A 26949-nucleotide genomic window follows, 5' to 3' on the forward strand; every position below is an offset into this window, starting at 1 on the left:
CAGAGGGTCCCTGCCCAGTCACATAGGAGCTGTGGAGGATCTTAGTGGCCCATGCCACTTCCATTTATAAAACCGATCCAGTAGGTTTCATCTATAACCCAGGTGGTTTTTATTAGGTAAGTACTCACTGAAAAATAAAAGCCCCATTACCTCTTTTCAGAGTATCAGAAATAGAATGTTATATGGTAAAAGAGGCCTTCAGATGACTTCCAGATGTGTAATTCCACCTGGAGCCCAGAAACTGAGAATGGCCAGTGTCACACAGCAGATTGGGGAAAATCCCATTACCTGGTACGGAAGTTTCGCTGTGCTTTTAAAGACTCGGAGGCTCTAGAAGTCCCACTTAAACATGTCTAATGATGAAGTGATTGCATTGGAATTGATCCCTCAAAAATTAATAAAAAAAATTTTCTGATCACTTAGTTTGAATCATTAATTAAATGTTTAATGCAAACATTTTAAAAGAGAAATTGCAAACTAGAAAAAAAAATTCCCCTGAAAATATTTAATGTAAATAACTCCTTGAGATGGTGCTTTTTACAAAAGGTTTGTCAGCAAATGCCGTTTTGTTTAGGGGATAGGACATCAGGAAATGATATGATTGTTTTCTATTTCAATGAGAGTAACAAGGAATCCCACCTGCTCTACCCCCATTTTTTTCTGTGTAGAAATTTGTCCAGCATGATGAGCAGCGGTCATCAAAGGGAGGCAGCTGGGCCTCAGGTGCCCAGAAAATATCTTCAAGTCATTACTTCTGTGCTCCCTCACTGTGTTCACAGCCCCTGGCCAAGACCACTGATTCACCTTCTGATTGTATCTTTTCTCTCTTCGCATCTCTTTCGAGGCTTTGGTAATACAGCCGAAGGAGAACCATGTTGTAAACAAGCCCAGGTTCTTTTTCAGGTAACACTTGTCAGCTCATGTTGGGTAAACACAGGAAGGCACACAATAAAATAAAGCACGCCCTATCTCTTCAGAGTATTGGCAGTGACCTTCAGGGTGGGGCTGGGTCTGCCAGCAGCCGAGCATCCAGCACTGGGGTATAGTGTGAGGACCACCCCAGGAAGCGGGGCGTCCTTCCTTCATTAAGTCAGGTCAGTGTGCAGGTCTCGTGGTCAGTGCAGGAGAAAATCCTTGCCTTCTTATCCAGTGCAGTGCGGCTTCTGCAAGGAGGACCCGCCCCTCTGAGCGCCACTCATTTGGCCACTTGGCAAGGCCCAGTCGTGTTTGCACAAATCATTTGTACGTACACCCTTATTGAGAACTGGCGGCAAATTAGTCCACAGGACTCTGTCTGCTCCTTACTTAAGTAAATCACTTGGGAAACACAAAACTGGAGGTTGTAGCTCAGTAAATCAATAAAGTGCTTTCGATGAGGGTAGCTGTTATTTATCAGTTGTTTCTCGTTTCACCTGAGGCACCGACATCAATGCTATGAAAGGTGATAATGTTTACCACTAGTAAAAATCGTAAAAGCTTGTTTCCACTAAAAAGCCTGCATTTCTAAAATGTACTTTTTCTTGTTGTTTCCACATCTTTACGCTGCTAAACATGATCTCACTACTGGGTAAGGAAATAGTTTATGCTGGGGTGGCACAGGGTTGGGCAGGGGGAAAACAAGAGAACAGAAAAGGAGTGGTTCATAAATATTCCTTAAGGGTTCAACGTGTGACGGTGAGAGAGGGGGTTACGGCAAAAAGGATGAGCCCCCATGCTGAATCCTGATGTCAGTCCCGATGAGTGGAGACACAGATTGGCTTCTGGAAGGGTCTACCTTCAACCGAAGACTTTATTCTGAGTCCACATGCTTGGTAACTGCTATAACACACTTGCGTCTTCCATGGCCTCAATCCACCTATAAAACAGGAGAGAGGAGACAGTTCAGAGTCACAGCTCTGAGACTCTGGTCAGAGAACCTACAAGTGACCAGGCGGACTTGGTAACTATTAGTCTGATGTCAAGGACCATGTCGTATTCATATTTGTTTCCCTACCATTTAACAAAAGGTATGGAACACAGAGCAAAGGTTTGCTGAATCAAAGCATGCCTGTATGAACGAATCATAATAATCTTTAAAAAATCTCACAACCAGGAACAGGTAGTTCCACTGTTCCTTGGGCCACTGTGGCACAGGATGGCTGGAGCAGAGAGAAGCCAAAGCCCTGGGTAGCAACTTGTTTCCTTCTAGAGGGAGAGGCAAGGAGATACAGGCCTAGATATTTGGGTACCTTTGAGCTGAATTGTTATCCTCTGCTTTGAAGCTATAAAATAGGGTTTTCTTGTGGTAGAGGTGAAAAATTGGTCCTACTTCACTGCTGCCCTCTTCCTTCTCTGGGGCGATGGTGAAACCAAGCAGGGGCATGCTCTCCATGGCCACTGTGTCCTACAGAGGGCAAAAGGGAAAAACAATATTAAACATGGCACTACACACAGTCAACTGCTCAGCATTTACTGTTCCCGATTTCAGATGCGTGACAAGCCCTTCTATGTGAGGCAAGCTTTGGCAACAGTGGAGTAATAACCACACACATACTCTTCACCCCCTCTTCCTGGCAGGACCAGTCATGAGGAGAGAAACTTAACATTCTGTCACAGCCTATTAGGGTCCAGGCATTTTCATCTTTATATTACCTTGTTGAATCTTTACAACAATCATAGAAGGTGTCACTCCTGTTCTAAGAAGTCACTGAGGCTCAGAGATGGAGAAGGTAAATAACTCCCTAAGATCGCACAGTTTAGTAAGGGGCAGAGCCAGAACTTGGACTCACGACCACCTTTTAACACTGCCTTCTTTCTACTGACCTGATTAGTCAGAGACTCTGCTTTCCAGAATTACTCCAGATAACATACCCTATACTTATTCCCCCATGCCCTCATCCACAACGTCTCAATATGGAGGCACTTAGGGTATCTGTGCTATAAAGTGGCTAATAATGTGATGAGACGTACACAGAGAACATAAATGGATCTTAAAATCACAAAATTCACTGGAAAGGATTTTTGTATATAAAGGATATATTTACACATATATATTTATGTGAAAATACATGCTCATAAAATACAACTTTATGAAACCACACATAGACAAAAGATATAATTAGTTAAGGAATTAGTTAAGATATAAGTAGTTAAGAAGGCTGTGGGAGGAGGAGGAGTTGAGGCTGTATATAAAACACCATCAATTTTCAAAGACTCCTGGATCAGGAAAAGCATCTGACAAAACTCAATTTCAATTCATGATTTAAAAAACCCTCAGCAAACTAGAAGGGAACTTCCTTAAGCTGAGGGCATCTGTAAAATACTGACAGCTAACATCCTACTTAATAGTGAAATAATGCTTTTCCTGTAAGATTGGGAACATGGCAAGAGGGTGCTCACTCCCACCAGTTAAACTCAAAATTGTACTGGCAGTCCTAGCCATTGCATTAAGGCATGAAGAAAAAAAAGTTCAGCAAAAAAAGAAATTAAACTATCTGTGCTTGCAAAGGACTTTTTTTTACTATTATTACAAAATAGCTATTAGAACCAATAATCAATTTAGCAAGGTCATGGGATAACCAATTTTTAAATTATCTGTTTACAGCAAATAACTAGAAAATAAACTCCATTCAAAATAGCATGCAAAAAATAAAATAGGAATAAAGTTAACAGAAATGCAAGAAGTATGAGACCTCTATACAAATCATTAAAAGAAAAACTAAAGAACTAAATAAATGAAGATTTGTACCACATTCATAGATCTTAAGATTGAATATTGTTAAGATGCCAACTTTCCCTGAACTGATTCAACAATCCCTCCCATAATCTCAGGCTTTTGGGTAGAAATTGACAAGTTTATATGGAAACACAAAAGATCTAGGATACCCCAAACAATCTTTAAAAAGAACAAAGCTGGAGTGGCGCCTGGGTCACTCAGTCAGTTAAGCATCAGACTGGTGACTTTGGCTCAGGTCATGATTTCATGAGTCATTTGCTACTTAATGAAGGCACCAAAATAATTCTATAGGGAAAGGAAACTCTTTTTTAACAAGTGGTGGCGGAATAACAATATCCATGGGGGAAAAAATGAGCCCCAACCTGTCTCACACCATACTTATTTCGGATAAATCTGAATGTAAAAGGTAAAACATTCAAGTGTTCAGAAGCAAATACAGGGGAAAAACTTTGTGACTTACAGTAGACAAAGTTTCTTATGATATGAAAAGCAGTAGCCATAAAGGAAAACACTAATAAATTAGGTTTCATTTAAGAAAAACTCTGTTCACCAAAGGACCAGAACAAATTCATTAAGAAAACACACAGACAAGCCACAGACAGGGAGAGAATAGTCACAAAACATTTATCTGACAAAAGACGAGTATCCAAGATATGTAAAGAATTCCTGTAACTCAATAAGACAATTTATTTTAAAAAATGTGCAAGAGATCTGAACAGACACTTCTCAAAGGGAAATACTGAAATAGCTAATAAGCACATCAAAAACATCATTAGTTACTATGGACATCGAAATTAAAACCACACTTGGAATGCCTGGATGGGTCAGTCATTAAGCATAGCCTTCAGCTCAGGTCATGACCCCAGGGTCCTGGGATCGAGCTCTGTGTCGTCATGCTATCTGCTCAGCGGAGAGCCTACTTCTCCCTCTCCCTCTGCCTGCCACTCTGTCTACTCGTGCTCTCTCTAGCTCTCTGTCAAACGAATAAATAAAACTTGAAAATAAATAAGTAAATTAATTAAAACCAAACTAAGATACTAGTAAATTAATGACTGACAATACCAAATGTTAACTAAGATGTGGAGCAACCATAACCCCCACTCTTACATAGATTGTCGGGGGCAATATAAAATGGTAGACCACTTTGCAAAAGGTCTGTAATTTCTGATAAACCAAATATATACTCTCCTGTGATCTAGAAATTCCAATCCTGGGTGTCTACCCAAGTGAAATAAAAACCCATTTTCATATAAAAACCTGTATACAAAAGTTTAAAGTGGCTTTATTCATAATCAGCAAAACCCAGAAACAACCCAAATGTCCTTCAACTGATAAATGGGTTAAACCCGTGGTGGTACATTCACAACATGGAAAACGACTCAGCCATAACATGTAATGACCTGCTGCTGTTTTCAAAACCATGGATGAGTCTAAAATGTCTCCTGCTGAGTGGAAGAAGTCACATTTATATGTGGTTCTATTTACATGAAGATTCTAAAAGAGGTAAAACTAATCTGTGGTAGAAAAAATTCAGAATGGTGTGCTGCCTCTGGAGACAATGGAATAAGGTGGGGATACACAGGTAAGTGACAGGGGTTCATGGTAGTACACACATCAAAACTGGCTATCCATTTTATCAAACCTTTTTTCTTTGATGGAATTTGACAGCTTAGTCCTATCACTGGCATGGTCTTAATAAGAAATTGTGTTAGTTCTTTATGGAAAAATCTACTTTGGAAGTATACTTAAAACCCACCTTTTTAATCAGTTTAGGGTGTCACTTCCAAAGACAACTGTTGCTCAGTGCCGAGAAAACGGACACTGAGAATGGGTTTTCCATTCTCAGACAGGATTCATATCTTTATTTAATTATCACTAACCTTCATTCACCTGTCTAATTTCTTCCCAAAGAGTGGTCCATGGAATGGGATAGTTCATGAGACACTCCACAAGGAAGGGCCTGTGGTTGGGCCAGCTTGGGAAATCTCATCTCAGAGATCCACAACACACCTGGGTACATTACAGATTCTGAGAAGTACTCCCACTAACTGCTTACTCAGGGTCCCTTTAGAACCCAGCATTTAGAGAAACCCTGTGAGCATCCTGTATAATACCTACTTTGGAAGATGCTGCCCTGGGTTGCAGGTGGGCATTACGTCACATTTGTTCTGGCAAGATCGAAATTCTCCTCAGCTCCTCTGTGGGCATGTCAGCGAGGGCTCAGCTCACACGGCACTGGAGTCATTCAGGTCCACTGCCAGTCCCTCTCTGTGTCCCTGCTGGCTTCTGGGATTCCCTGAGGGAGGGGCAGGCTGCTACCATTACAGCTGCAGGTCTTTTGTAAGAGAAGCTTTATGCCCCCAAAAGAAATTGTCTTTTGCACCTTTGCCAGCATCTGGGGTCAGGGTAAAAGGGCCAGCCCTGTGCTGATGTGAATATCCTCCTGGGGTAAAGCACACACCCTCTGTGGCTGGGCACTGAAGTCCCATTTTCAAAGTGGGTTTAGCCCATGGAAGCCACCAGATGGTGGGGCCTAGACATGGAAATCTTTCAAACTATCCTCCAGGTCCAGCCTGGGGCAGGACCAGATAGCACCCTGCTGTATAACCATAGCCCACACCTGGCTACTCCAGAAGCAGGCTTGATTTCCAAGGCCCTCCTACATTTTTTAAAAAAGATTTTATTTATTTATTTGAGAGAGAGGGCATGAGTGGGGGAGGCTGGTAGAGGGAGAAGCAGACTCCCTGCTGAGCAGGGAGCCCAATGCGGGGCTCGATCCCAGGACTCTGGGATCATGACCTGAGCGGAAGGCAGACGTTTAACTGACTGAGCCACCCAGGTGCCCCAAGGCCCTCCTAAATGATAATGTAAAGTAAGATGCTTTGTAAAAAGTATCAACTTAAGCTTTATTTAGTAGAAACATTACCATGAGACAATGTAGTTCCCTGATAAAAGAAATGCACAGAGTAAAAGTGTGGTAGCTTCCTCCAAGCTGTTGAATTCTGTCTGTCCCAAACAGTGGAGGTGGAGAGCAGAGAGCAGCCTACTTTTATGGAGAGCCTAGCTTGTGCTGGATGCTGGGCCTGTGACCTTCAAACACTTGGGTGCACAGGCTTGCATGCTGTCCCACCTCAGCTCCACAGAGAAATGGTAAATTCTGACAACTTGGAACCTATACATGGTTGTGTATCCACAGCAACACTCAGCACAGGGTACTGTTCAACACAGACTGGAGGGGCATGGAACTGGAAACTGGATCCAGTCTCACATTGCCCTACAGGGGATGGGGTGTTGTGCATGCCCAGAAGGACATTCTGAAGCAGGCGTTTAACCCAAGGGTCTTCGGAGGTGAGAGGAGGGAAAGCATAAAACACCACTACCTCACTAGCCATGTAGGTGTAGAGCACTTTGCCTTTGATGACAAACCAGAGCTTCTTCCAGTGCCTCTTGCCTTTCTTGCAACGGCTGAGATAGCCACTGATGGCGGAGCCCTCTCCGGAGGCGGACACCTAACAGAAGAGAAGCAGAGCGGTCAGGGCACCAGGTGGTGAGCACGGTTCAAACAGAGTGGAAAATGACACTGCAAACCAGTTGGCAGAGCGTTTATCCTGCTTTGAAATCTGAGATGTGGATGAGGTCTTAGGATATGTCCAGCACCTCAAAAGCAGCGAAACAGTACCAGGGATTAACATAGGACTTACTGAGTGGACCCAGGAGACACAAGAGTCAAAAACCACCTTCGGAGTGCTGCCCCGAGTGGGGTTTCAGATTCTTGGCTCCCACTCCCCAACCCCCAAGGGCTCATAATACGAAACTGCAGATATCTGGGGGAAAGGCTCTTCCTTCTAAAACTGATTCCTAGCAGAGTTAATACCTATTCTCATCACACTGTTTTAAAAAAAAAAACAGAAAAGGAAGGAACCTTCCAAATTCATTCTATGAGGCCAGCATTACCTTGATACCAAAACCAGATAAAGGAGCCACCAAAAAAGAGAACCACAAGCTAAATATCTCTGATGAACATAGATGCAAAAATCCTCAACAAAATACTAGCAAACCAAATCCAACAATATATTAAAAAAATAATTCACCACTATCAAATGAGATTTATTCCTGGGATGCAAGGGTGGTTCAATATTTGCAAATCATCAATGTGATACATAACATTAACAAAAGAAAGGATAAGAACCATATGGCCATTGCAATAAATGTAGAAAAAGCATTTGATGAAGTCCAACATCCATTCATGAAAAAACACTCAATAAAGTAGGTTTATAGGGAACACACCTCAACATAATAAAGGCCATTTATAAAAAATGGACAGCTAATATTGTCCTAAATGCAGAAAAACTGAGAGATTTTCCTCTATAGTCAGGAATAAGACAGGGATGTTCACTCTCATCAGTTTTATTCAACATAACATGGGAAGTTCTAACAACAGCAATCAGACAACAAAAAGAAAGAAGAGGCATCCAAATTGGGGATGCCTGGCTGGCTTAGTTGGTGGGGCATGTGACTCTTGATCTCTTGGTCATGAATTTGAGCACCATGTTGGGTGCAGACAATACTTTAAAAAAAAGGGGGGGGGGGCGGGATGCCTGGGTGGCTCAGTTAGTTAAGCCTCTGCCTTCGGCTCAGGTCATGATCACAGGTATCACAGTTCTAGACTTCAAGTTATATTACAAAGCTGCAGTCATTAAAACAGTATGGAACTGGCGCAAAACCAGATACTGAGATCAATGGAACAGAACAGAAAACCCAGAACTGGATCCGCAACTATATGGTCAATTAATCTGGACAAAGCAGGAAAGAATTTCCAATAGGAAAAGATTGTCTCTTCAACAAATGGTGTTGGGAGAACTGGAAAGCAACATGCAGAAGAATGAAACGAGACCACTTTCTTACGCGCTACACAAAAATAAATTAAAAATGGATTGAGACCTGAAACCATACAAATCCCAGAAGAGAAGAGATAGTAACTTCTTTGACACCAGCTGTAACAACTTTTTTCTAAATATGTCTCCTGAGAGAAACAAATGCAAAAATAAACTATTGGGGGGCGCCTGGGTGGCTCAGCAGCTTAAAGCCTCTGCCTTCGGCTCAGGTCATGATCCCAGGGTCCTGGGATTGAGCACCACATTGGGCTCTCTGCTCAGCAGGGAGCCTGCTTCCTCCTCTCTCTCCCTCTCTCTGCTTGCCTCTCTGCCTACTTGTGATCTCTGTCTGTCAAATAAATAAATAAATAAATAAAATCTTTAAATAAAAAGAAATAAACTATTGGGACTTAATCAAAATAAAAACCTGCACAGCAAAGGAAATAATCAACAAAGCTAAAAGACAACCTTTGGAATAGAAGAAGGTAATTACCAATGACGTATCTGATGAGGGGTTAGTATATAAAATACATTAACCTGGGGCACCTGGGTGGCTTAGTGGGTTGAGGCCTCTGTCTTCGGCTTAGGTCATGATCCCAGGGTCCTGGGATTGAGCACCACATTGGGCTCTCTGCTCAGCAGGGAGCCTGCTTCCCCATCTCTCTCTCTTTCTGCCTGCCTCTGCCTACTTGTGATCTCTCTCTCTGTCAAATAAATAAATAAATCTTTAAAAAAAATACATAAAGCACTTATAAAACTCAATACCCAAAAAAAATAATCCATTAAAAAGTGGGCAGAAAACTTGGACAGATTTTTTTTTTTCCAGAGAAGAATAAAGATGGCCAACAGATACATGAAAATATATTTGTCATCACTTACCATCAGGGAAATGCCAATCAAAACTACAACGAAATACCACTTCACACCTGTCAGAATGGCTAAAATCAACAACACAAGAAACAACAGGTGTTGATGAGGATTTGGAGAAAGGGGAACCCTTTTGTACTGTTGGTAGAAATGCAAACTGGTACAGCCACTGTGAAAAATAATATGGAGCTTCCTCAAAAAGTTAAAATAACCATTCTACCATCTAGATCTAGCCATCACACTACTGGGTATTTACCCAAAAAATACTGAAACACTAATTCACAGGGATACATGCATGCAATGTTTACAGCAGAATTATTGGCAATAGCCAAGATATGGAAGCAGCCCAGGTGTCCACAAATTGATGACTGGATAAAGAAGATGTAGTAAATACATACATGGGAATATTACTCAGCCATGAAAAAGAATGAAATCATGCCATTTGCAATGACATGGATGGAACTAGAGAGTATTATGCTATGAAATAAGTCACACAAAGAACGACAAATAGCATATGATTTTACTCATATGTGGGATTTAAGAAACAAAGCAAATGAGCAAAGGAAAAAAAAAGAGAGACAGAGTAAACCAAGAAACAGACTCTTAACTCTAGAGAACACACTGATGGGGTGCCTGGGTGGTTCAGTCATTAAGCATCTGGCTTTGGCTCAGGTCATGATCCCAGAGTCGGGTTCAAGTCCCGCATCGGGCGCCCTGATCAGCAGGAAAACTGCTTCTCCCTCTCTCACTCCCCCTGCTTGTGCCCTCTGTCTTGCTGTGTCTCTATCAAATAAAAAAAAATCTTAAAAAAAAAAAAATAGAGAATGCACTGATGGCTAGCAGAGGGGAGGATGGGGGATGGTAAACTAGGTGATGGGGATAAAGAAAGATACTTGTGATGAGCACCACAGGTTTTATGGAAATGTTGAATCACTATATTGCACACCTGCAACTAATAAATACTATATGTTAACTAACTGAGATTTAAATAAAAACTTGAAAAAAAACTCCACACATACATGCTCAAAAAAATAAATTTGATTTTTACACTTGAAATTTTTTAAAAAGATTTTATTTATTTATTATAGAGAGAGACAGCATGCATGAACACAGCTGGGGGGAGGGGCAGAGGGAAAGAATCTCAAGCAGACTCTGTGCTGAGTGTGGAGCCCAATGTGGGCTCAATATGGGGCTCGATTTCACAATCCTGAGAGTGACCTGAGCTGAAACCAAGCCAGATGCTCAGCTGACTGAGCTATCTAGGTGCCCCTGATTCTATTTTTTTTTTAAGATTTTATTTATTATTTGACAGAGAAAGAGATCACAAGTAGGCAGAGAGGCAGGCAGAGAGAGAGGAGGAAGCAGGCTCCCTGCTGAGCAGATAGCCCAATACAGCAAGGTTCGATCCCAGGACCTTGAGATCATGATCTGCGCCGAAGGCAGAGGCTTAACCCACTGAGCCACCCAGGCACCCCTGATTCTTACACTTTTAAGCTCATCTCTTATATTTAAGGATGGATCTTCTTTATAACGTTTACTTAAAAGGTCTTATAATCTTCCTAATGGGGAGTTTTAATTCCTGTTGTTATTAGTAGAAGTAGTTGTCTGCTGTACCGTCTTTTTGTGGGTTTCAGAATACAACACAGGTTTAGAGCAATGCCAATCTGGGGTTCCAGCCCAGGTTCTCCCAGTTATTTGATCGGCAATGTGAGCAATTTACTTCTTCTAAGTCTAGTTTCCCTACTAGCAAAACTGGAATTAAATGACGTAAGACAGGTACCTGACAGGTATCTGACCCATGGAACTGCTCATAAATACTAATCTTACTATTGAAGCAAGAAGGCCAGGTTTGGAAATAATTTCATCTTACTTTCCCATTTTACAGATGGGGAAACAGGCCTAGAGGAATGGATGTATCTACTGAAGGTCAAGTCCCTAATTAGTTGAACAGAGGGTAAGAACTTGGATCTCTTGGCAAATACTCTGAAGGTCAATGAGCTTCATTGCAGGAAAAGGAGGCCACCACCAGCCTGGGATTTTTTTTTTTTTTAAGATTTTATTTATTCATGAATGAAAGAAAGAGAGAGAGAGGGAGGGAGAGAGACAATGAGTGGGGAAAGGGGCAGACGGAGGGGAGCAGTAGATTCCCTGCTTAGCAGGGAGCCTGACACAGGACTCAAAATCCCAAGATTATGACCTGAGCTGAAGGCAGACACTCAACTGACTAAGCCACCCCAGATACCCAGCCTGGACTGTTTTAAGAAGTACTAGGAAAGGAGCCTGTGTCTGCCACAGGTTCCAGGACTCCCTGCAAGGGAGAAAGGCAGAGTGGACAGAGTATGTCAGTGGAAAGCAAATCTGACCTCTCTTGCTGGCAGGTGCTTGGGGAGGCAATATTCCTACAGGTTTTCTCATGGGGAGCAGGGCTTATTGCAAAGGTGGAGCTCTGGGGGAAAGGGAACAGGGCAGCAGGTAACAGGGTGGGACACATTTCTCCTGGGGCTGCTGCAAATCCTACTAAACACAGTCTTTGCTGGATAATAAGAAGGTTGTTACTTTGAGCAAAAGTTACCAAAGGGCTAGCGAGGACACCAGCATCAGAGCAGCTGGACTCTAGAAGGCTAACAGCAGTGGTTCTCAAACTCTGTGCTCATGGAACACTCGGGTTCTGTAAGCCACTACCCCAGCAGGAGTGAAAAGGTGATCTTTTCTCAGTTGGTGGAAAGGGTTATTAGTTAAATAAATGATGCTACAACCATACAATTTAAAAAGTATAAGATTTGTAAGTGTGAGCAAATGTGGAATGATAGCTAAGAGAAATTAAGGGTGAAAGGTGTATAGAAGATTCAGTATTAAAAAAGAGAATCAATGAATATACATCTTTATTATGTATATGCATTACAGTTTCTGGGAGGATCCATAAGAAGCTTGCTGGTGGTTACTTCTGGGGGTAGGTGGGAGTGGAGGAGTTCGGAGAGGGAGAGAAACTCATGTTTCAGCAGGTATTCTTTTGTGTTGTTCTGAAAAAAATTTTTTTTACCATGTATGTGTTCATTCCCAAGATTTTTAATATGCAAAGGAACTAGGTGAATGAGTAGAACTGTACCCCTTTAAATTTTCCATACTCTAACACTTTTTTAAACCCTTGCCACCTGCTACTTAATAAAGCATATTAATGCAAAAACTTGGAAACAGCTCATCACACTTCTTTTGACAACTAGTATATTCACGGGCACACATTTATTTCTGATTGTGACCAGAATATAGACATATAATCTGGCCCTCCTTACAGGATGGACTTGAGTTTAAGCAATTCTGAGGCTTCCTGCAGGCAGTCCCACACTGTCCAGGAGCCTCAGCACCTGAGGCCATTTGGGACCTGGAGGCTAAGCGGACAGCACAGCTCCGAGGGCCTGCTAGGGGGCGTTAAGCCAGGACTGTGGCTGCTTTAGTTAGAAGAACCCCAGTGATCCGTACACTACCCTTGGGGACCAGGTCTAAGTCATGGGACAAGAGAGAAAGTAAGGAGAAAAAGAGACTCGGAGGGGAGAGAGGGATGGGAAAGACTTCTAGCACCATTGACAGTTAGGGTCCTGCCTTCTGGCACCAAGCAGGAATGTTCTCCGTCACACCCAAGAGACAGGCCCTTGTTAGTGGTGAGTTGGGCCTGTCACTAGTATCTCCCGTTGGGAATTCTCTTTGTCCTGAAGAGCTAAGCCAGGGTTGGCGGGGCGGGGGTTGTGCAGGGAGGTCTGACCCTGTCCACTGAGGAGGACCATGAGCCTTCTAAATCCCTTGCCTCCCACACAGGCAGTCCACCTGCCTTACCTCGGTCAGGGCTGAAGGGACCTTCTTCTGCTTCTTGAAGGTCGAGGGGTTGATGCTGTGGAAGACGGACGAGAAGGCACTGCTCGAGAAGCGGGGGGAGGACAGGGGGAAGCTCATGCTCACTGGCCGCTCTGTAACCAAGATAAGCCACAGGGAAGGGAGGTGAGTGTCCATATAGACAGGGATGCAGCTTGCTTTGGAATGCCAGTTCCCATAAAATTAGAGCTCTGGGTCCCTCCTGAGATGGGAATTGGCATAATGATGGGATTTAGGTGTGACCAGAAAGGCAGGCACACTCCCTCTGCTGACACAAAGGGCATTGGAGGCCAAGGGAAGGCTTTTTCCGGGTGCTGGCTATACCTTCTTCACCTGGGCTGTCCTCTGTGTTAGCCTCCGGTGGCCCCAGAGGGAAGTCTTTGGTTTCAGGCCCAGTATACACTTGCTGTCCGTCTGGCCCAATCCTGCCTGGGCAAAGCCTGTACCCTGAGCACAGCCTCTTGGGGCTAGCTTGGCTTCCTCAGCCTTCTCTGTCACTCAAGGAGCCCTCAAGCCCTTCCCCTATCCACAACTCCTTGGCTGTCTCAAAATCCTTATCCTGGAAAGGTCCCACAGAACCCATGCCCATAGAACATTCTTGAACAGAGGATCACCATGGCAAAGGAAACCCAAAGTACCACACCGGCCGTCCCCTTCACAGAGAGGCACTGGCCCAGCATTTCCCAGGCTTAGCTGCCCAGAGACCCTTCTTCAGGTCATGCCTATTGATATCCCATGGAACCAGCATTTCGGGAAACAGTGCTGCGGGTGTGGGTTTAAACCCGTTTCCTCCTCCAGGGCTGATTTTGTTCTGAGCGTCCCCAGGAGGAGTGGTTTCAGGTGCCAACCATAGCCAGTGAGAAGCCACCCAGAAGAACAGTGGTCCCCAGGTTACCTCTCAGCAGGCCTGGGACATCCCCGCCCCTCTTCTTCAGCTCCCCGTAGCAGCCGTCACAGACCTTGGCCATCCGGTCCTTGAGGTACTTCAGAGGGTACTTGTTTCTTGAACAGTTCCGGCATACAATCTGCAAGCCGGGTGGGGACACACATTGGAACAGTGTGTGTGCATGTGCACAGGACCAGCATCCTCTCCCCTCTGCTGACTCACTCCCTGTCTCTCCAGGGACTGTTCTATTCCAGGGACAGGACCGTGCCAGGTCCCCCTGCTCTCCCGTCGTGAAGACTCAGAGTTTCTCTGCAAGTGTCTATCAGCTTTTCTGATGAACCCTTAGCCAGGACGTGATACTTTTCCTCCAAAGACAGTAACTGTATGTGCCACGACTTTCTTTCGGGAATGGAGTGGTATGATGAATTAGGATTTGGAGCTCTGGTTTGAGGCTATCAGTCAAATGGGGCTTCACAATCGCTACCTCAAAGGATTAGTGTGAAAACACCCTGCTCTTGGCCCAGCAGTAACTGCTGGGTGCCCCTGAGTACGCACCCCACATGACCCTGTGCTCACACTCACTCAGATAAGGGGACTCACCTTGCCACAGGCATGGCAATGATGACGCCTCAGGGTGAGGGAGAAGTCGCAGCCACAGTTCATGCACATCATAACATGTGTGACAGGCACCAGAGTGGGGGGCCTCTCCCCCAGGCTGACCCCCAGCCTCTCCCGTATCTGCAACAATGGAATGGGGTGAGCGGCGTGGTCAGGAGATGGTTTTGTACAAGGTGTGTATGTGAGGGAGGATTCTAATTCTACAACCCCTCACCCCACCCCACTGCATCCTCCAGGATGCTAACCTTGGGTGAGAAACAGCCAGCTGGAGGTGCTGCACTTGGCCTGCACAGTGACTGCCTGACCGTGGTGGAGTTGGTGCAAGGGGTGGGAGGAGTAACACAATGGAAGGAGCTGAGAGTCCCTCTGGGTGTGGGGGCAGCCCCCGAAACTCAGGGCTGTGAGGCTGGTGTCAGGTGGGTCTTGGGACCCCCACTCACCTCCACACTGTGGTGAAAGGCAGCCAGAGCCTGGGCCTTATAATCCTCAGGGAGGGCTCTGCTCAGACAGCTGTGCCACTCGTCCCGTTCTGCACAGGAGCTGTGGGCACAAAGCGGCGTGAGCAAGGCGTGCAGCATGCACAGTGGCTCAGCCTTGCTTCTCAGTGTAGATCAAGTTCCCCCACCTTTCCCTTGGCCACGCCTCTCGGTGTCTGAGGTCCTGCCAAGCACCGGCTCTCAGCCAGACTGGCCTAGATTGTATCTAGGAACCTCTACGAGCAGGACAGCCAGGGCAAGGAAGCTATCCTCTGGGCCTGCTTGTTTCCCTGAAACTCAGGACTGTCACCACTATCCCTAACTCCCAGAGCTGCTGTGGAAAAGAAATGACATGTAGGCTTGTTAATGGCAAAGCACTGAGCAGAAGCAAAGGGCACGAGGGAGGCGCAGTGGGTACCACCCTTAGGAGGGATGGGAGCAGGGTGCAGAGGGCGGTGTACACGAGGGGAGGAGGGGTAGGCAAAAATGGAAAAGTTTAACATCCCTGTCACCCCATCGTCCTCCTCATTTTCCCAGATAGCTTCCCAGACACAATCTCACCCAACGAGTTGACTTCACGATTCCCAAAACCCATTCAGGATTTTCTGAATGGTGAGTGTTGTCCTAGAAGGCAGCAGGGTAAAAATTCTCCCAGGGCCCACTAGGTGGCACTCCCACCCTGAGTAAGAGTGTGGCCTGCCCCAGGAAAGCCAGGAGCCAGGACCAGGTTGGTCTGGGAGGGAGGTGGGAGGAATGGACAACCAGATGCCATGTCCCTGAAGGGAGATGTATGGGTCTGCCTGTCTCCTGGAAGCTTCAGCATGAAGTACCTGGGTGTGCAGGAAGGTTACCGGTTGGTCAGTGACAGTGGCTCCTAGAGGCCACTGGCCAAAAGGCAGTGCCCCTGCCTAACAGGGATGGGCAGCCTCACCTGTAGGGCTGATTGTGGCCTGTCCTCACCCACACCTCAACAAATAGAAACCATACCCTGGCCTTCTCAGGCCCCTGACTTTACCTAGAGATGAGGAGAAAAGATGCCATGGAACCCCATCTAGGCATCACCTCCTCCAGGAAGCCTTCCCTCACTTCCCCAGATGGGTGGTTACTCCTTTGAATTTTCAAGGTTTCTTCTACTCACTCAGGCAGTAATCAATAGTGGATAAGAGATCTGGGTCACACAGTCCTGCATTTGAGCCCCAGTTCCCCCTCACATGGCCATGTGACCCCTCTCCAGGCCCCAATTCCCTATGCATGGGAGAAGGCTCAAGCCCCACAGCCCAGGGTGGCAATGGGGTCAGAGGAGGGCCTGAGACCCAGCAGGTGCCCAATGCATGTTACTCTTGTCATCAACACTTTTAACTATTAGAGCAGTTACGCTCTATATCATGACCTGTACGTAACTCTCCTGCCCTTCATGCAGGCCTCCCCCGAGCAAGCTCGATTGAACTCTTGTGTCCTCAGCACAGGACCCGGCACTGAGGAGTGGCTACTAAATGCTGAAGGAGTAAATGCAATGCATGAGAACGTATCAGTGTGCGTGCATCCTGGAACCACCACCACACCCAAAGGGCACTGCAGCCACCCCCAGGGTCATGCCCCGGCTGAGGGGAGACACCTTTCCTTGGACACTGTGTCCCAGCCCCCACAGTGGCCCCAGTAGGGGCCACATCTGCCTGGTTTCTGAGTCCAGAGTCTCGAGTGGGCCCTGCCCTGAAAGAGGGAGAGGGGGAAGCTCTTTTGCTGCCTAGAGTGAGTGAGGCAGGATCCCTGGGTAGACAAAGGCCTGGAGAAAACATAGACACTGCTGACGGAAAGGCCACATCCCCAAACCAGGGAAAGGCAAACCATGAATGCTCACTCATTATGTTTTTCTCTCACTCTCCAGATAAGAAAGCCTAAAAGCAGACCACTTCATGAACTGAAGTGTACAATGCATTTTTTACTCGCCTTAACTTCTTGTAAAGACTCAATAATCTGTAAACTTTTAAAACATGAGATATTATTATTGTTACAGTTAAATGATAGGCTCTAGAAAGTAAGTCCCTTGACTTATATTATAATACTAAAATAGAAATGACACATCCAATTTGTTATTCCAACCTTTAACCACACCTGTAACATCCTGCCCTTCTCTCCCCCAGATCCTCCCTCTACCCATACCTCGCAGATAGAGTCAGGCAGGACTGGGAAGTCTCGATCTTTAGAGCATATGGCACTTTCTCCATCACAGGGCGACTGACCTGGAAAACCAACAGCAGACTGTCAGGGTGGGGCCAGGGAGGGGCAACCACAGACCTGACTCTTCTTCTGGTCCTGCCACTGTCCCTCTCTGAGCCTGAGTTTCCTTCTCTGCAAAGGGTAAACCTTCAATTGGTGGTAGATGTTGTATGTGTCTTTGTGTGTGTGTCTGTGTGTGAGTCTCTGTGTGTCTGTGTGTGTGTGCTGGGGGGAGTGCAGGCTCCAACTCTGTGGTCACCCCTCAGAAGGTGGGCATGTACCCTAAAGACTGAAAGCAGGCTCTGTACAGGTATCTGTATACCTGTTCATAGCAGCATTATTCGTAATAGCCAAAAGGTGAAAGGAGCTTAATGTCCATCCAAGAACAAATGGGAAAATAAAATATGGTCTAGATGTACAATGGAATATCATTAAGCCATAAATAGGGAGGACATTCTGACACAGGTTGCAACACAGATGCCCCTTGAGGACATCCTGCTAACTGAAAAAGGTCAGTCACAAAAAGACAAATACTAGAGGATTCTATTTACACGAATTATCGAGAGCAAATTCCTAGAGGCAAAAAGTAGGATGGTGGATGCCAGGAGTTGGGGGCTGGAGGAATGGGGGGGTTAGGAATGAGGCTGGAGTTTCATCTGGAGATGATAAAAGTTCTAGAAATGAATGACGATGTTTGCACAACAGTGTGAATATACTTAAAGTCGCTAACTGTATACTTAGAAATGGTTAACATGGTAAATTTATGTTATGTATATTTTACCCAGTTTAAAAAACTTTACTGAATACCCACTTGTTCCCTCCCTCCAAATGTTTCCTTATGTGCTCTCCTCTTTTTAGGATGTCCGTCCCTTTCTATTTCCCCATCTGTCCAAATATTATCTACCCTAAAGGATGCAGCTCCCCTCCTCCAGGAAGTCCTTCCCTCTCTCCTCTCTCTGGACTACCTACAGCACAATCCTGCTATAACCAACAGTGTAATGCTGTTTCCTTGGGGCTGCCTCTTCCTGCTGGTCGATGTGCTCCTAGAAGCGGGGATGCTGTCTTTCTTCCCCTGAGGTCTCACCCACCCCAGGGTCCCTAGCACCAGGCATTTACCTTCATACTGGCCACTGACAATGTGTTCTTTAGCCGGTATTTCCCATCCTTCTGCGGATATGTGTACAGGAGCACATCACTCATCTGGAAAGAAGGGAACCCAATCAGACATGAAGGCTGTGTAGGGTGTCTGCCCTGGCAGATCACTGAACTCTGGAGAGCAGAGGCATCCTGCCTTTGCCAGTGACCCTCACAGGAGAGCAAAACCACCCACAGCAAACACAGGAGTCCCTTTCCTTAAATTCCACTCTTACATCAAGAGTTAAGAGGAAAAAATGCAGTTGTCCACAAAAAGTCAAGTACAGGAATGTTCACAGAAGCTTTATTTGTAACAGTCAAACAGTGGAAATACCCCAAATGTCTAATCAACAGGTAAACAGATAAATGAACTACGTACATCCATACGGCAGAGAACTACACAGCAACCAAAAGGAGCTGTTGGTCCACATTGTAGCAAGATGAATCTCAGAAACATGCTAAATGAAACAAGTCAGACGCAGGGGGTACACACTGCTTCATAACATTTCTGTAAAGATCCAGACCAGGCAACACTAATCTGTACTGACGGAAATTAGGCCAGTGGCTGCTTGGGAAAGGGGATGGGGGAAGTGAGTGCTAAGGGGCAAACAGGGCAACTTTTTAGGGGAGTGTCTAGAAATATGCTATATCTTCACCCAGGTGGTAGTTACACAATGGCACATATGTCAATAGGCTGGTACGTACACTTAAGACTGATATGTTTTACTCTACAAATGAAGCTCATAAAGTACAGTTAAGGGAGGGGGGGAGCTCCTTGAGGATAGCGAGCTGGAGGATCCTGGTCACTGGTGTATCTCCAGTGACCACAGTGGGTATTCAATATTTGCTGAAAGAACAATTGAAGCTCCTTGACCCCATCCAGGGCAGAGAGGAAAAACTGTGAAAGTTGCCTCACCTCCATAAGGGAGCGTGTTTCTGTTTAACTAAAAGGTTTATAGTCTGAAAAGACATCAGTTCTCACCCTGCTCTGTAGCAGCTATGTGACTGTGGGCAAGCTGGCTCCCTCTCTGCACCTCAGCTTCCTCCCTACAAAGCAGGGAGGCACTGCCGCACCCACCTCATTATGGGCGCTGAGAAAGAATGGCCCCCAGTGAACCCACCATACATGGGAGCCAGCATAAACTAGGGGTGTTGTGAGGACTAAACAGGACAAGGCCTCTAAGGGGCTGAAACAGAGCAAGAACTCAGGATTAGCACTTCCTCCCCCAACAGAGAGTCTGCTGAGGGAACAAACAGATGAGGCTTCCTGCCACCAGCTCTTAGGACCCCAACATTGCAGCCAGAGCAGTGTAGGAGAACTGGCCTGGACACAGAGCTGAAGGGTGAGCTCAGGCAAAACCTTCCTCTCTCTGGACCTCACTGTCTCTAACCAGAGTTGGAGTAGACCAGGAACCAGCAAACTTTAAAGGCCTAGATAGTAAGTATTTAAGTCTTTGTGGGTCATAGAGTCTCTGTCACAACTATCCAACTCAGCCACTGCAATCCAGAAGCACTATACAATTCATGAACAAATGCATGAGACTCTTCCAACAGAACTTTATTAACAAGAACAGGTGGCAGGATGACCCTCAGGTTAGAGGAACCTTCAAAGCCCCTTCCAGCTCTGCCCTTCTAATAATGACAAGACTCACTCTGTGCCAGGTGCTGAGCCAATCACCCTGACCTCAATTCAGCCCCCAACAATCTCCCAGGCAGGCTCTACCATTATCATCGTCATTTCACAGAGGGAGAAACTGACTGAGGCACAGAGAGTGTTGACACCCTGCCCAAAGTTACAATGCCTGTAAGTGGCAGAGGCAGGGTCATACGTAAATGACTGTGCCTCCAGTGTGTTCAGGTGTGGTGTATTGGGGGCGGCCACACGGTGAGTGAGTCCTGGCCCCACCTGGGAACAGTGACCAAACCAGGGCACAGAGCCCGGCTGATAAGCTCGCCCACCATGGGGAGCTGGCTTGTCACTCATCAGAGCAGTTCCAGCCTTTGTGTGGCTGCCCCTCAAGCACCTGCTGCCATGGCAACTGCCATTAGCACCCTGCGGTTTTATGAGTGGTCAGGATCAGACTGCCTCCCCTGGCCCCGAGTTCTTGCCTCTTCCAAGCCGGTGTCTTACAGCCTGATTTGGAGGAAGATGGAGGAATTCTTCGTGGAGGAGAGAAGGGGAATCTCTCACAATAATGAGCCACCAGTGGGAAGCCCCACTGACCACTGGACCATGGTGGGAACCTCTCTGTAGCATTACCACAACTCCTGTGCTGGTGGGCAGATGCCCTTTGTTCTACAGTTACAAGTATTTTATGACACTGGCACCTTACAGGGAAGAAAAATTCTTAAGTGTGTTCATTGTGGCTCTTCCTGGCTCAAGAACCTTCCTCCCATCTCTCTCTCCAGAGATATTTATGAAGGTCCTGTGCTAAGACAGAGCAAAGCATGGGACCCAGGTTCAGCCTGCAGGGAGCTATGGCCCAATAATAACAAGGGAATAAGAGAGACCCAGGCCTACCACTGAGAAGCATGCGAGATGCATGAGGGAGAGGCTATGAAGAAAGGCCAGTCGGATGCTGGAGGGCAGGTGAAGGAGGGGAGGAGGAGAGAAGGACAGAACAAGGGTAAGGAGGGGGACTAGAGGGGAAGATAGACTCAGTAAGATCAGGACGCTGACAGTCAGGGTCCCTGTGAGAGGCACAGGCACAAGCAGAGCCTGGGCAGAGGTGGCCCATGGGGAATGGCTAGGGGACCGGCATGGAGCTCCCTCTATTCCAGCTGCTGCTTTACTCCCTTCCTTCATTGGCAGGAGGGACTAGTAATCCACTGTAAAGAGAAGGGCAATGACAGATGTGCCATGGGTCTCAGAGCCAGTGTCCGAACTGGGATGTAAATCCAGTCTAATTGACTGTAAAGCTCCAGCTCCTTTATCACCATCCCAGATCTCTGTTTTTCATCCTCAAAAAACACAGTCATGGGCACCAGCTCTCCCCAGGTCTGTACTGGTACAGATGGAAGACCTGTGTCCCATTGGGCAATTGTCAGAGGGAAGGGAGGACACTGTTACCAGATAAGCTGCTTCTTTGTGCCTCATTTAACTTTCCAAAGATCCCAGTATTTCTGTTTCTTCCTGGGAAACCAGAGGCTCAGACACATTTGTGACTTGTCTAAGGGTTACAGAGGGGCTAAGAATTGGGTTAGGATCTAACCTGCTCTCACTGGCTCATGACCACATAGATACCCATAAATTCAAGGGTATCATTTCTTGTCAATAGAAGAGAGTTTTCAAATTTTTATGTATTTATTTTTTTAAGATTTTATTTATTTACTTGACAGACAGAGATCACAAGTAGGCAGAGAGGCAGGCAGAGAGAGAGGGGGAAGCAGGCTCCCCGCTGAGCAGAGAGCCCGATGCGGGGCTCAATCCCAGGACCCTGGGATCATTACCTGAGCTGAAGGCAGAGGCTTAACCCACTGAGCCACCCAGGTGCCCCGAGTTTTCAAATTTTTAGACAAATTTTTAGACTATGGAACAAAGGACGGCTTCCCCGACTCTGCTTCTGGGGCCCTGAGATTCCGTTCGCACTCTTCTTGTAACTCGAATCTACATTAGACACTGAAGGTTGAGCGTACAGCATGAGGTTTTTATCTCCTTGTTTCCAGGGTCCAGCACACCAGAGGTGCTCACTAAATATCTAAAGCAGGTTCTTTGACACTTGGAGCCTGTTTACTGTTACTTTGCACACAATTCTAACAAAGTGTAAGGAGACTGTTGGGGCAGCCATGACTGATAGTAACTTTTTAAAAAATGAAAGCTAAAATAGTGAAAAACAGAGAAAATTATACACAGCAGGTAGGAGAATTTAAAAGGAGAAATAACTTGGAGGCGTAGGATTGGGGCAAATTGCTGCTTGTAGCCCCACAGCCACAGAGGCTGATGTTACCAAGCGACAGACCTGGACATTCCCTGGTACTGTAGAGTAACAGAAATGTTACACTGTACTCTGTCTTGTGCACAGTAGGGGTGCTAGACTGGGGTCACAACCCTTGTTCCCTTCTGGGCCTCTGCCACCAACCTACTGGGAGACGTAGCCAAGGAAACTCTCCTTTTAGATCTCAGTTTTCTCAGGCGTTAGAGAAGGCAGCGGAACAGTTATTTCTAGGGTAAGAACTTCCCAGTGGTAGGATGTGTCAGATGGGGACACAGGTAATTCAGTTTCGGCAAAATTCCATTTAAAATCACTCAAAGGGTTTTGCTTGGGAGGAGTTAAGCCCTCAGCTCCCTGGAAAGCTCACCTCTGTAGAATGCTCCTCATCCTCAGTATTCGGCTCTGTTCTAGTACCCACCCCACCCTTCCAGTGGTCTCTGAGTAAGGGCCCTAGAAAGCATCACGGAATTGGACAGTCTGGGGGCTGGGCTGGGGGCCAGGTACTTACCAGGAACAGGTGCCGAGGGCGTCTGCTTTTCCCTGTTACTTTCATCAGGGTCCCTTCCTTCAGAAACTCCTGTGGGTAGAGAAGCAGACCTGGGGAGTCAGGCTAATGCCTGCTGCCATCCTAAGGAAGGGTGGGGAAAAGGCCCTGAATGGGAAACCCAAGTTACGATGCTTCCCAAAGTGCCACAGAATAACTCCTGAGTGAATTCCCAGCGTTGGGGAGATGCATGTGTTTGCCCCAACAGCACTGGAGACAGACAGGCAGCTCTGCGTCTTAGGAGAACCCCACCTTGACTTATCCCAAGCCCCAGACACTGTGCTGGCTTCCAAGTGATACAGACAGGGACTCTTTCCCAGATTTGCTGCCACGAGGAGACCTTCAGAATGAAGCCTCTGAAGGTTTGTTAAAACAGTTGAGGACCTGTGAACAGTTGCTACAGGCTCTGTGATTCTGGAGGGTATTACTTAAAAATAAATAAAATAGATGTTTAACAAATACTTACTAACCTGATGACCCAGGGCCAAAACACCAAATGTGATTTTACACAATCTCAGACCAGTGTTATGACTGCTAATTCTGAGCAAATTATCCTGAGCACAACCTCTCATTTCTTTTTCTTGTCCTTCATGGACCATAGCAGGTAACCAACACACTTTATTATTTTTGAGCTGAGTTTTATGTTTTCCATTTGGAAGCTTAGAAGTGGGTAAATCTGTCTCTTGAAAAATGTTATTATTTTAAGATGCTTTGTTGGGGCTCTTGAGAGATGGTTTTCCTGATTTCCCAGCAATGCTGGGCTAAACTAAAAATACTCAGCATCTCTTCTTCTCAGAGGTGGAAAGAACCACAGGGACACTGAACCCAAATGGCACTGTTTCTTTAAAGGTCCTGAAAATGGAAAACCCCGGTGGGGGGGAGGTGGCCCATGGGCCTTGTGAGCCCAGCAGAGCTCAGGCCCTGCCCTCCCTCCCTCCACGGGTAAACAGCACCTGCAGCCAGGCCTGTCTGGGACCAGCCCAGTTGAACAATGGGTCTTATCAGAGCCTCACCCAGCGGCCTGCCTACCAGGCCGCCCTCTGTCCCTGCCCATGGCGGCGGTGGCACTCACCCTTCCTGGCTGGAGGAGATCCCCTTGGCCCCGAACACTGTGCTCAATGTGGACCAACTTCTGCAGGTTTTCCTATGGGTGGGAGGAGAGCGAGGGAGAGATGGTGAGGACCCCTTCAAGGGGTCGTATTCCCTCTGTTAGGAGTGGCATTGCTTCTACTTCAGAGGAGGAAAACAGAACCCAAAAGGGCCTTGCCCAAAATGTGACCTCCTGTCAGTGGCAGATTCAGGACCTGGGCGTGGGTCTGCAGGATACCCAGCACGTGGCCTGCCTATCCTCAGGCTAGCCCCTCTGGGCCTGGATCTGATGTTGCCATCTTCTGCAGGCCATGGGCAAAGTCACTTGCCCTTGCTGTGCTATCTGATATCGATATATATCTCCAGGCCAGGGCTCCTACTCTACATCTGCATACCCCATAAGGCCTGGAGCATCCAGACTCCAGACCAGACTGTCTCTCTGGGCTTACAGCCTGGGGGGGGGGGGGGGGCGGGGAGCCTCTGAGGGAGAGTAATCCAGAAAACGTTCCACCAGGGGATGAAACACATCTGTGCTCCTTGAAGAAAAATAAATGTGTCTGGGAACTGTTGGCCCTCACTGGGTTATCCACAATATGCAGGGACATGCCTCCCTTCCCTCTGTACAGCACACCATTATACTAGAAATAATGAGCATCTAACCCATGAGGTGGGTGCCCCCTGAGCCTTATGCAGGCTGCCTTTCAATTAACAAGGTGAAAATTGTATGTAGGAAAATTGCCTTGAAGAGTCTTTTACCCTGTCCATAGTTTTGGGCACAAAATGCTACACATAACAAGACAGGAAACAACATGTGTTGGAGGGGATGTGGAGAAAGGGGAACCCTCTTACACTGTTGGTGGGAATGCAGGTTGGTGCATCCTCTTTGGAGAACAGTGTGGCGATTCCTCAAGAAATTAAAAATAGAACTTCCCTATGACCCTGCAATTGCACTCCTGGGTATTTACCCCAAAGATACAGATGTCGTGAAAAGAAGGGCCATCTGTACCCCAATGTTTATAGCAGCAATGGCCACGGTTGCCAAACTATGGAAAGAACCAAGATGCCCTTCAACGGACAAATGGATAAGGAAAATGTGGTCCATATACACTATGGAGTATTATGCCTCCATCAGAAAGGACGAATACCCAACTTTTGTAGCAACATGGACAGGACTGGAAGAGATTATGCTGAGTGAAATAAGTCAAGCAGAGAGAGTCAATTATCATATGGTTTCACTTATTTGTGGAGCATAACAAATATCATGGAGGACAAGGAGTGTTAGAGAGGAGAAAGGAGTTGGGGGAAATTGGAAGGGGAGGTGAATCATGAGAGACTATGGACTCTGAAAAACAATCTGAGGGGTTTGAAGTGGCGGGGGGGTGGGAGGTTGGGGTACCAGGTGGTGGGTATTATAGAGGGCACGGATTGCATGGGGCACTGGGTGTGGTTAAAAAATAATGAATACTGTTATGCTGAAAATAAATAAATTAATAAAAAAAGAAATGTGTAGCAGTTGTTCCATTTCCACTCGTGATGTAGAATGCTTCAAGAGAACAGTGTCCCTAGCCTGATAATAAGAAAAGGCTAATCTACAGAGCCCTGGCTCTTCTTATATCTGATAGTGAGCTGAAGTCCCAAGGCCACCAACGGACCTGAATCCCAAAGACTGACAAGCCCCTTCACAGCGATGTAAGACACATGCACTGTTGCCAACACACAGGAGGAAGAGGTGGCCAGCATAAAGGAGGATGAGAAGAAAGCAGCTAATATGTTAATGGATTCTGAAAGGTCAGGTGTGGGCTGGTGGGACAGTTTAGAATAACAGAGAGCCCCAGATACCAGGCACATCTGCAGTCACTTGCGAACCCTTTTCTAGCAGTTCCTGCCAGGTGCTCACAGGGAAGACTAGGGGCAGGGCAGAGGGCCAGAAAGGAGCCCCCTTGGTGGTGAAGGCATGCAGGATGCCACTGGGGGACTGGCATAAAATTCCAGCCCCTTCTCTTGTATAAAACCCTCAGCCCCTGGGAGAGGCCAAGAAATCCACTCCCAGAGGACAGGCCAAGTGCCACTTACTGCTTCTTGGGAAAGGGCAGAAGTAAAAGCCGTCTTCCCTGAGGAGAAGGAGATACCCCCTTGGGCCCAGGATTGTGGATGAATACAAAGCAGAAACCTACCCAAGCCCTGCCACAGCCATAGCCGTGTTTGGCTACCATGCAGAGGAGGGGCAGCACGGCAGAGAAAGCCTGGCTAGCAGGCCCTGCCTAAGACCAAGGCTTGTCCCAGAGAGCAGAGACTTGGGAGTGTAGTGCTGCACAACAGGAAACAGTAGTCTCCCTCTGAGAAGGGGCAAGAGCATGGAGAGAGGCCCCTTCTGTGGTGCAGGGGTTGCTAAAAGCTACAGGTAGAGAAGAAAAGTAAGAAAAGCTCTCTGGCATCTCAGGCCGCACAAACAGTGTCAGGTAATAGCAGCCCCCTCTGGATGAGTGTGACGTCTGTGGGACTCTGAGGGTGACAGAGCAGTAACAGAACCCAAACCCAACTCCCACCCCTTACGTGAATGGCACAATCAAAATGCAGGCACTCCCACTGCTGGGGTAGATACTCCCCCAGTCTCCACAATTCTTCCAACACATAATGTCAGTGTTCGATGAAACATTATGAGAAATATAAAAAGCAAGAACGAAGCCCAACTCGTTTTCAAGAAATAAAGCATTCAACAAAACAAGAAGGAGA

At 46.5% G+C, this 26949-nt stretch overlaps 1 protein-coding gene across 1 annotated transcript in view; it reads right to left on the reverse strand.

The window, feature by feature from the left end:
- Positions 1–490: 490 nt before the first annotated feature.
- The window catches only part of FGD5 (FYVE, RhoGEF and PH domain containing 5), a 121028-nt gene continuing 94569 nt past the window's right edge, over positions 491–26949 (reverse strand). Inside the window, exons 11-21 of the mRNA XM_032306022.1 lie at positions 24200–24271; positions 23092–23160; positions 18634–18717; positions 17461–17540; positions 15265–15364; positions 14807–14944; positions 14216–14345; positions 13285–13415; positions 7096–7224; positions 2229–2383; positions 491–1855 (exon numbers count right to left, since the gene is read on the reverse strand). Of these exons, the coding sequence (XP_032161913.1) occupies positions 1819–1855; positions 2229–2383; positions 7096–7224; positions 13285–13415; positions 14216–14345; positions 14807–14944; positions 15265–15364; positions 17461–17540; positions 18634–18717; positions 23092–23160; positions 24200–24271 (1125 nt within the window). The 3' untranslated portion in view covers positions 491–1818. The remainder of the gene's footprint in view (positions 1856–2228; positions 2384–7095; positions 7225–13284; positions 13416–14215; positions 14346–14806; positions 14945–15264; positions 15365–17460; positions 17541–18633; positions 18718–23091; positions 23161–24199; positions 24272–26949) is intronic.

The sequence above is a fragment of the Mustela erminea genome, chromosome 1 (assembly GCF_009829155.1).
Source record: "Mustela erminea isolate mMusErm1 chromosome 1, mMusErm1.Pri, whole genome shotgun sequence".
Taxonomy (NCBI): Eukaryota; Metazoa; Chordata; class Mammalia; order Carnivora; family Mustelidae; genus Mustela; species Mustela erminea.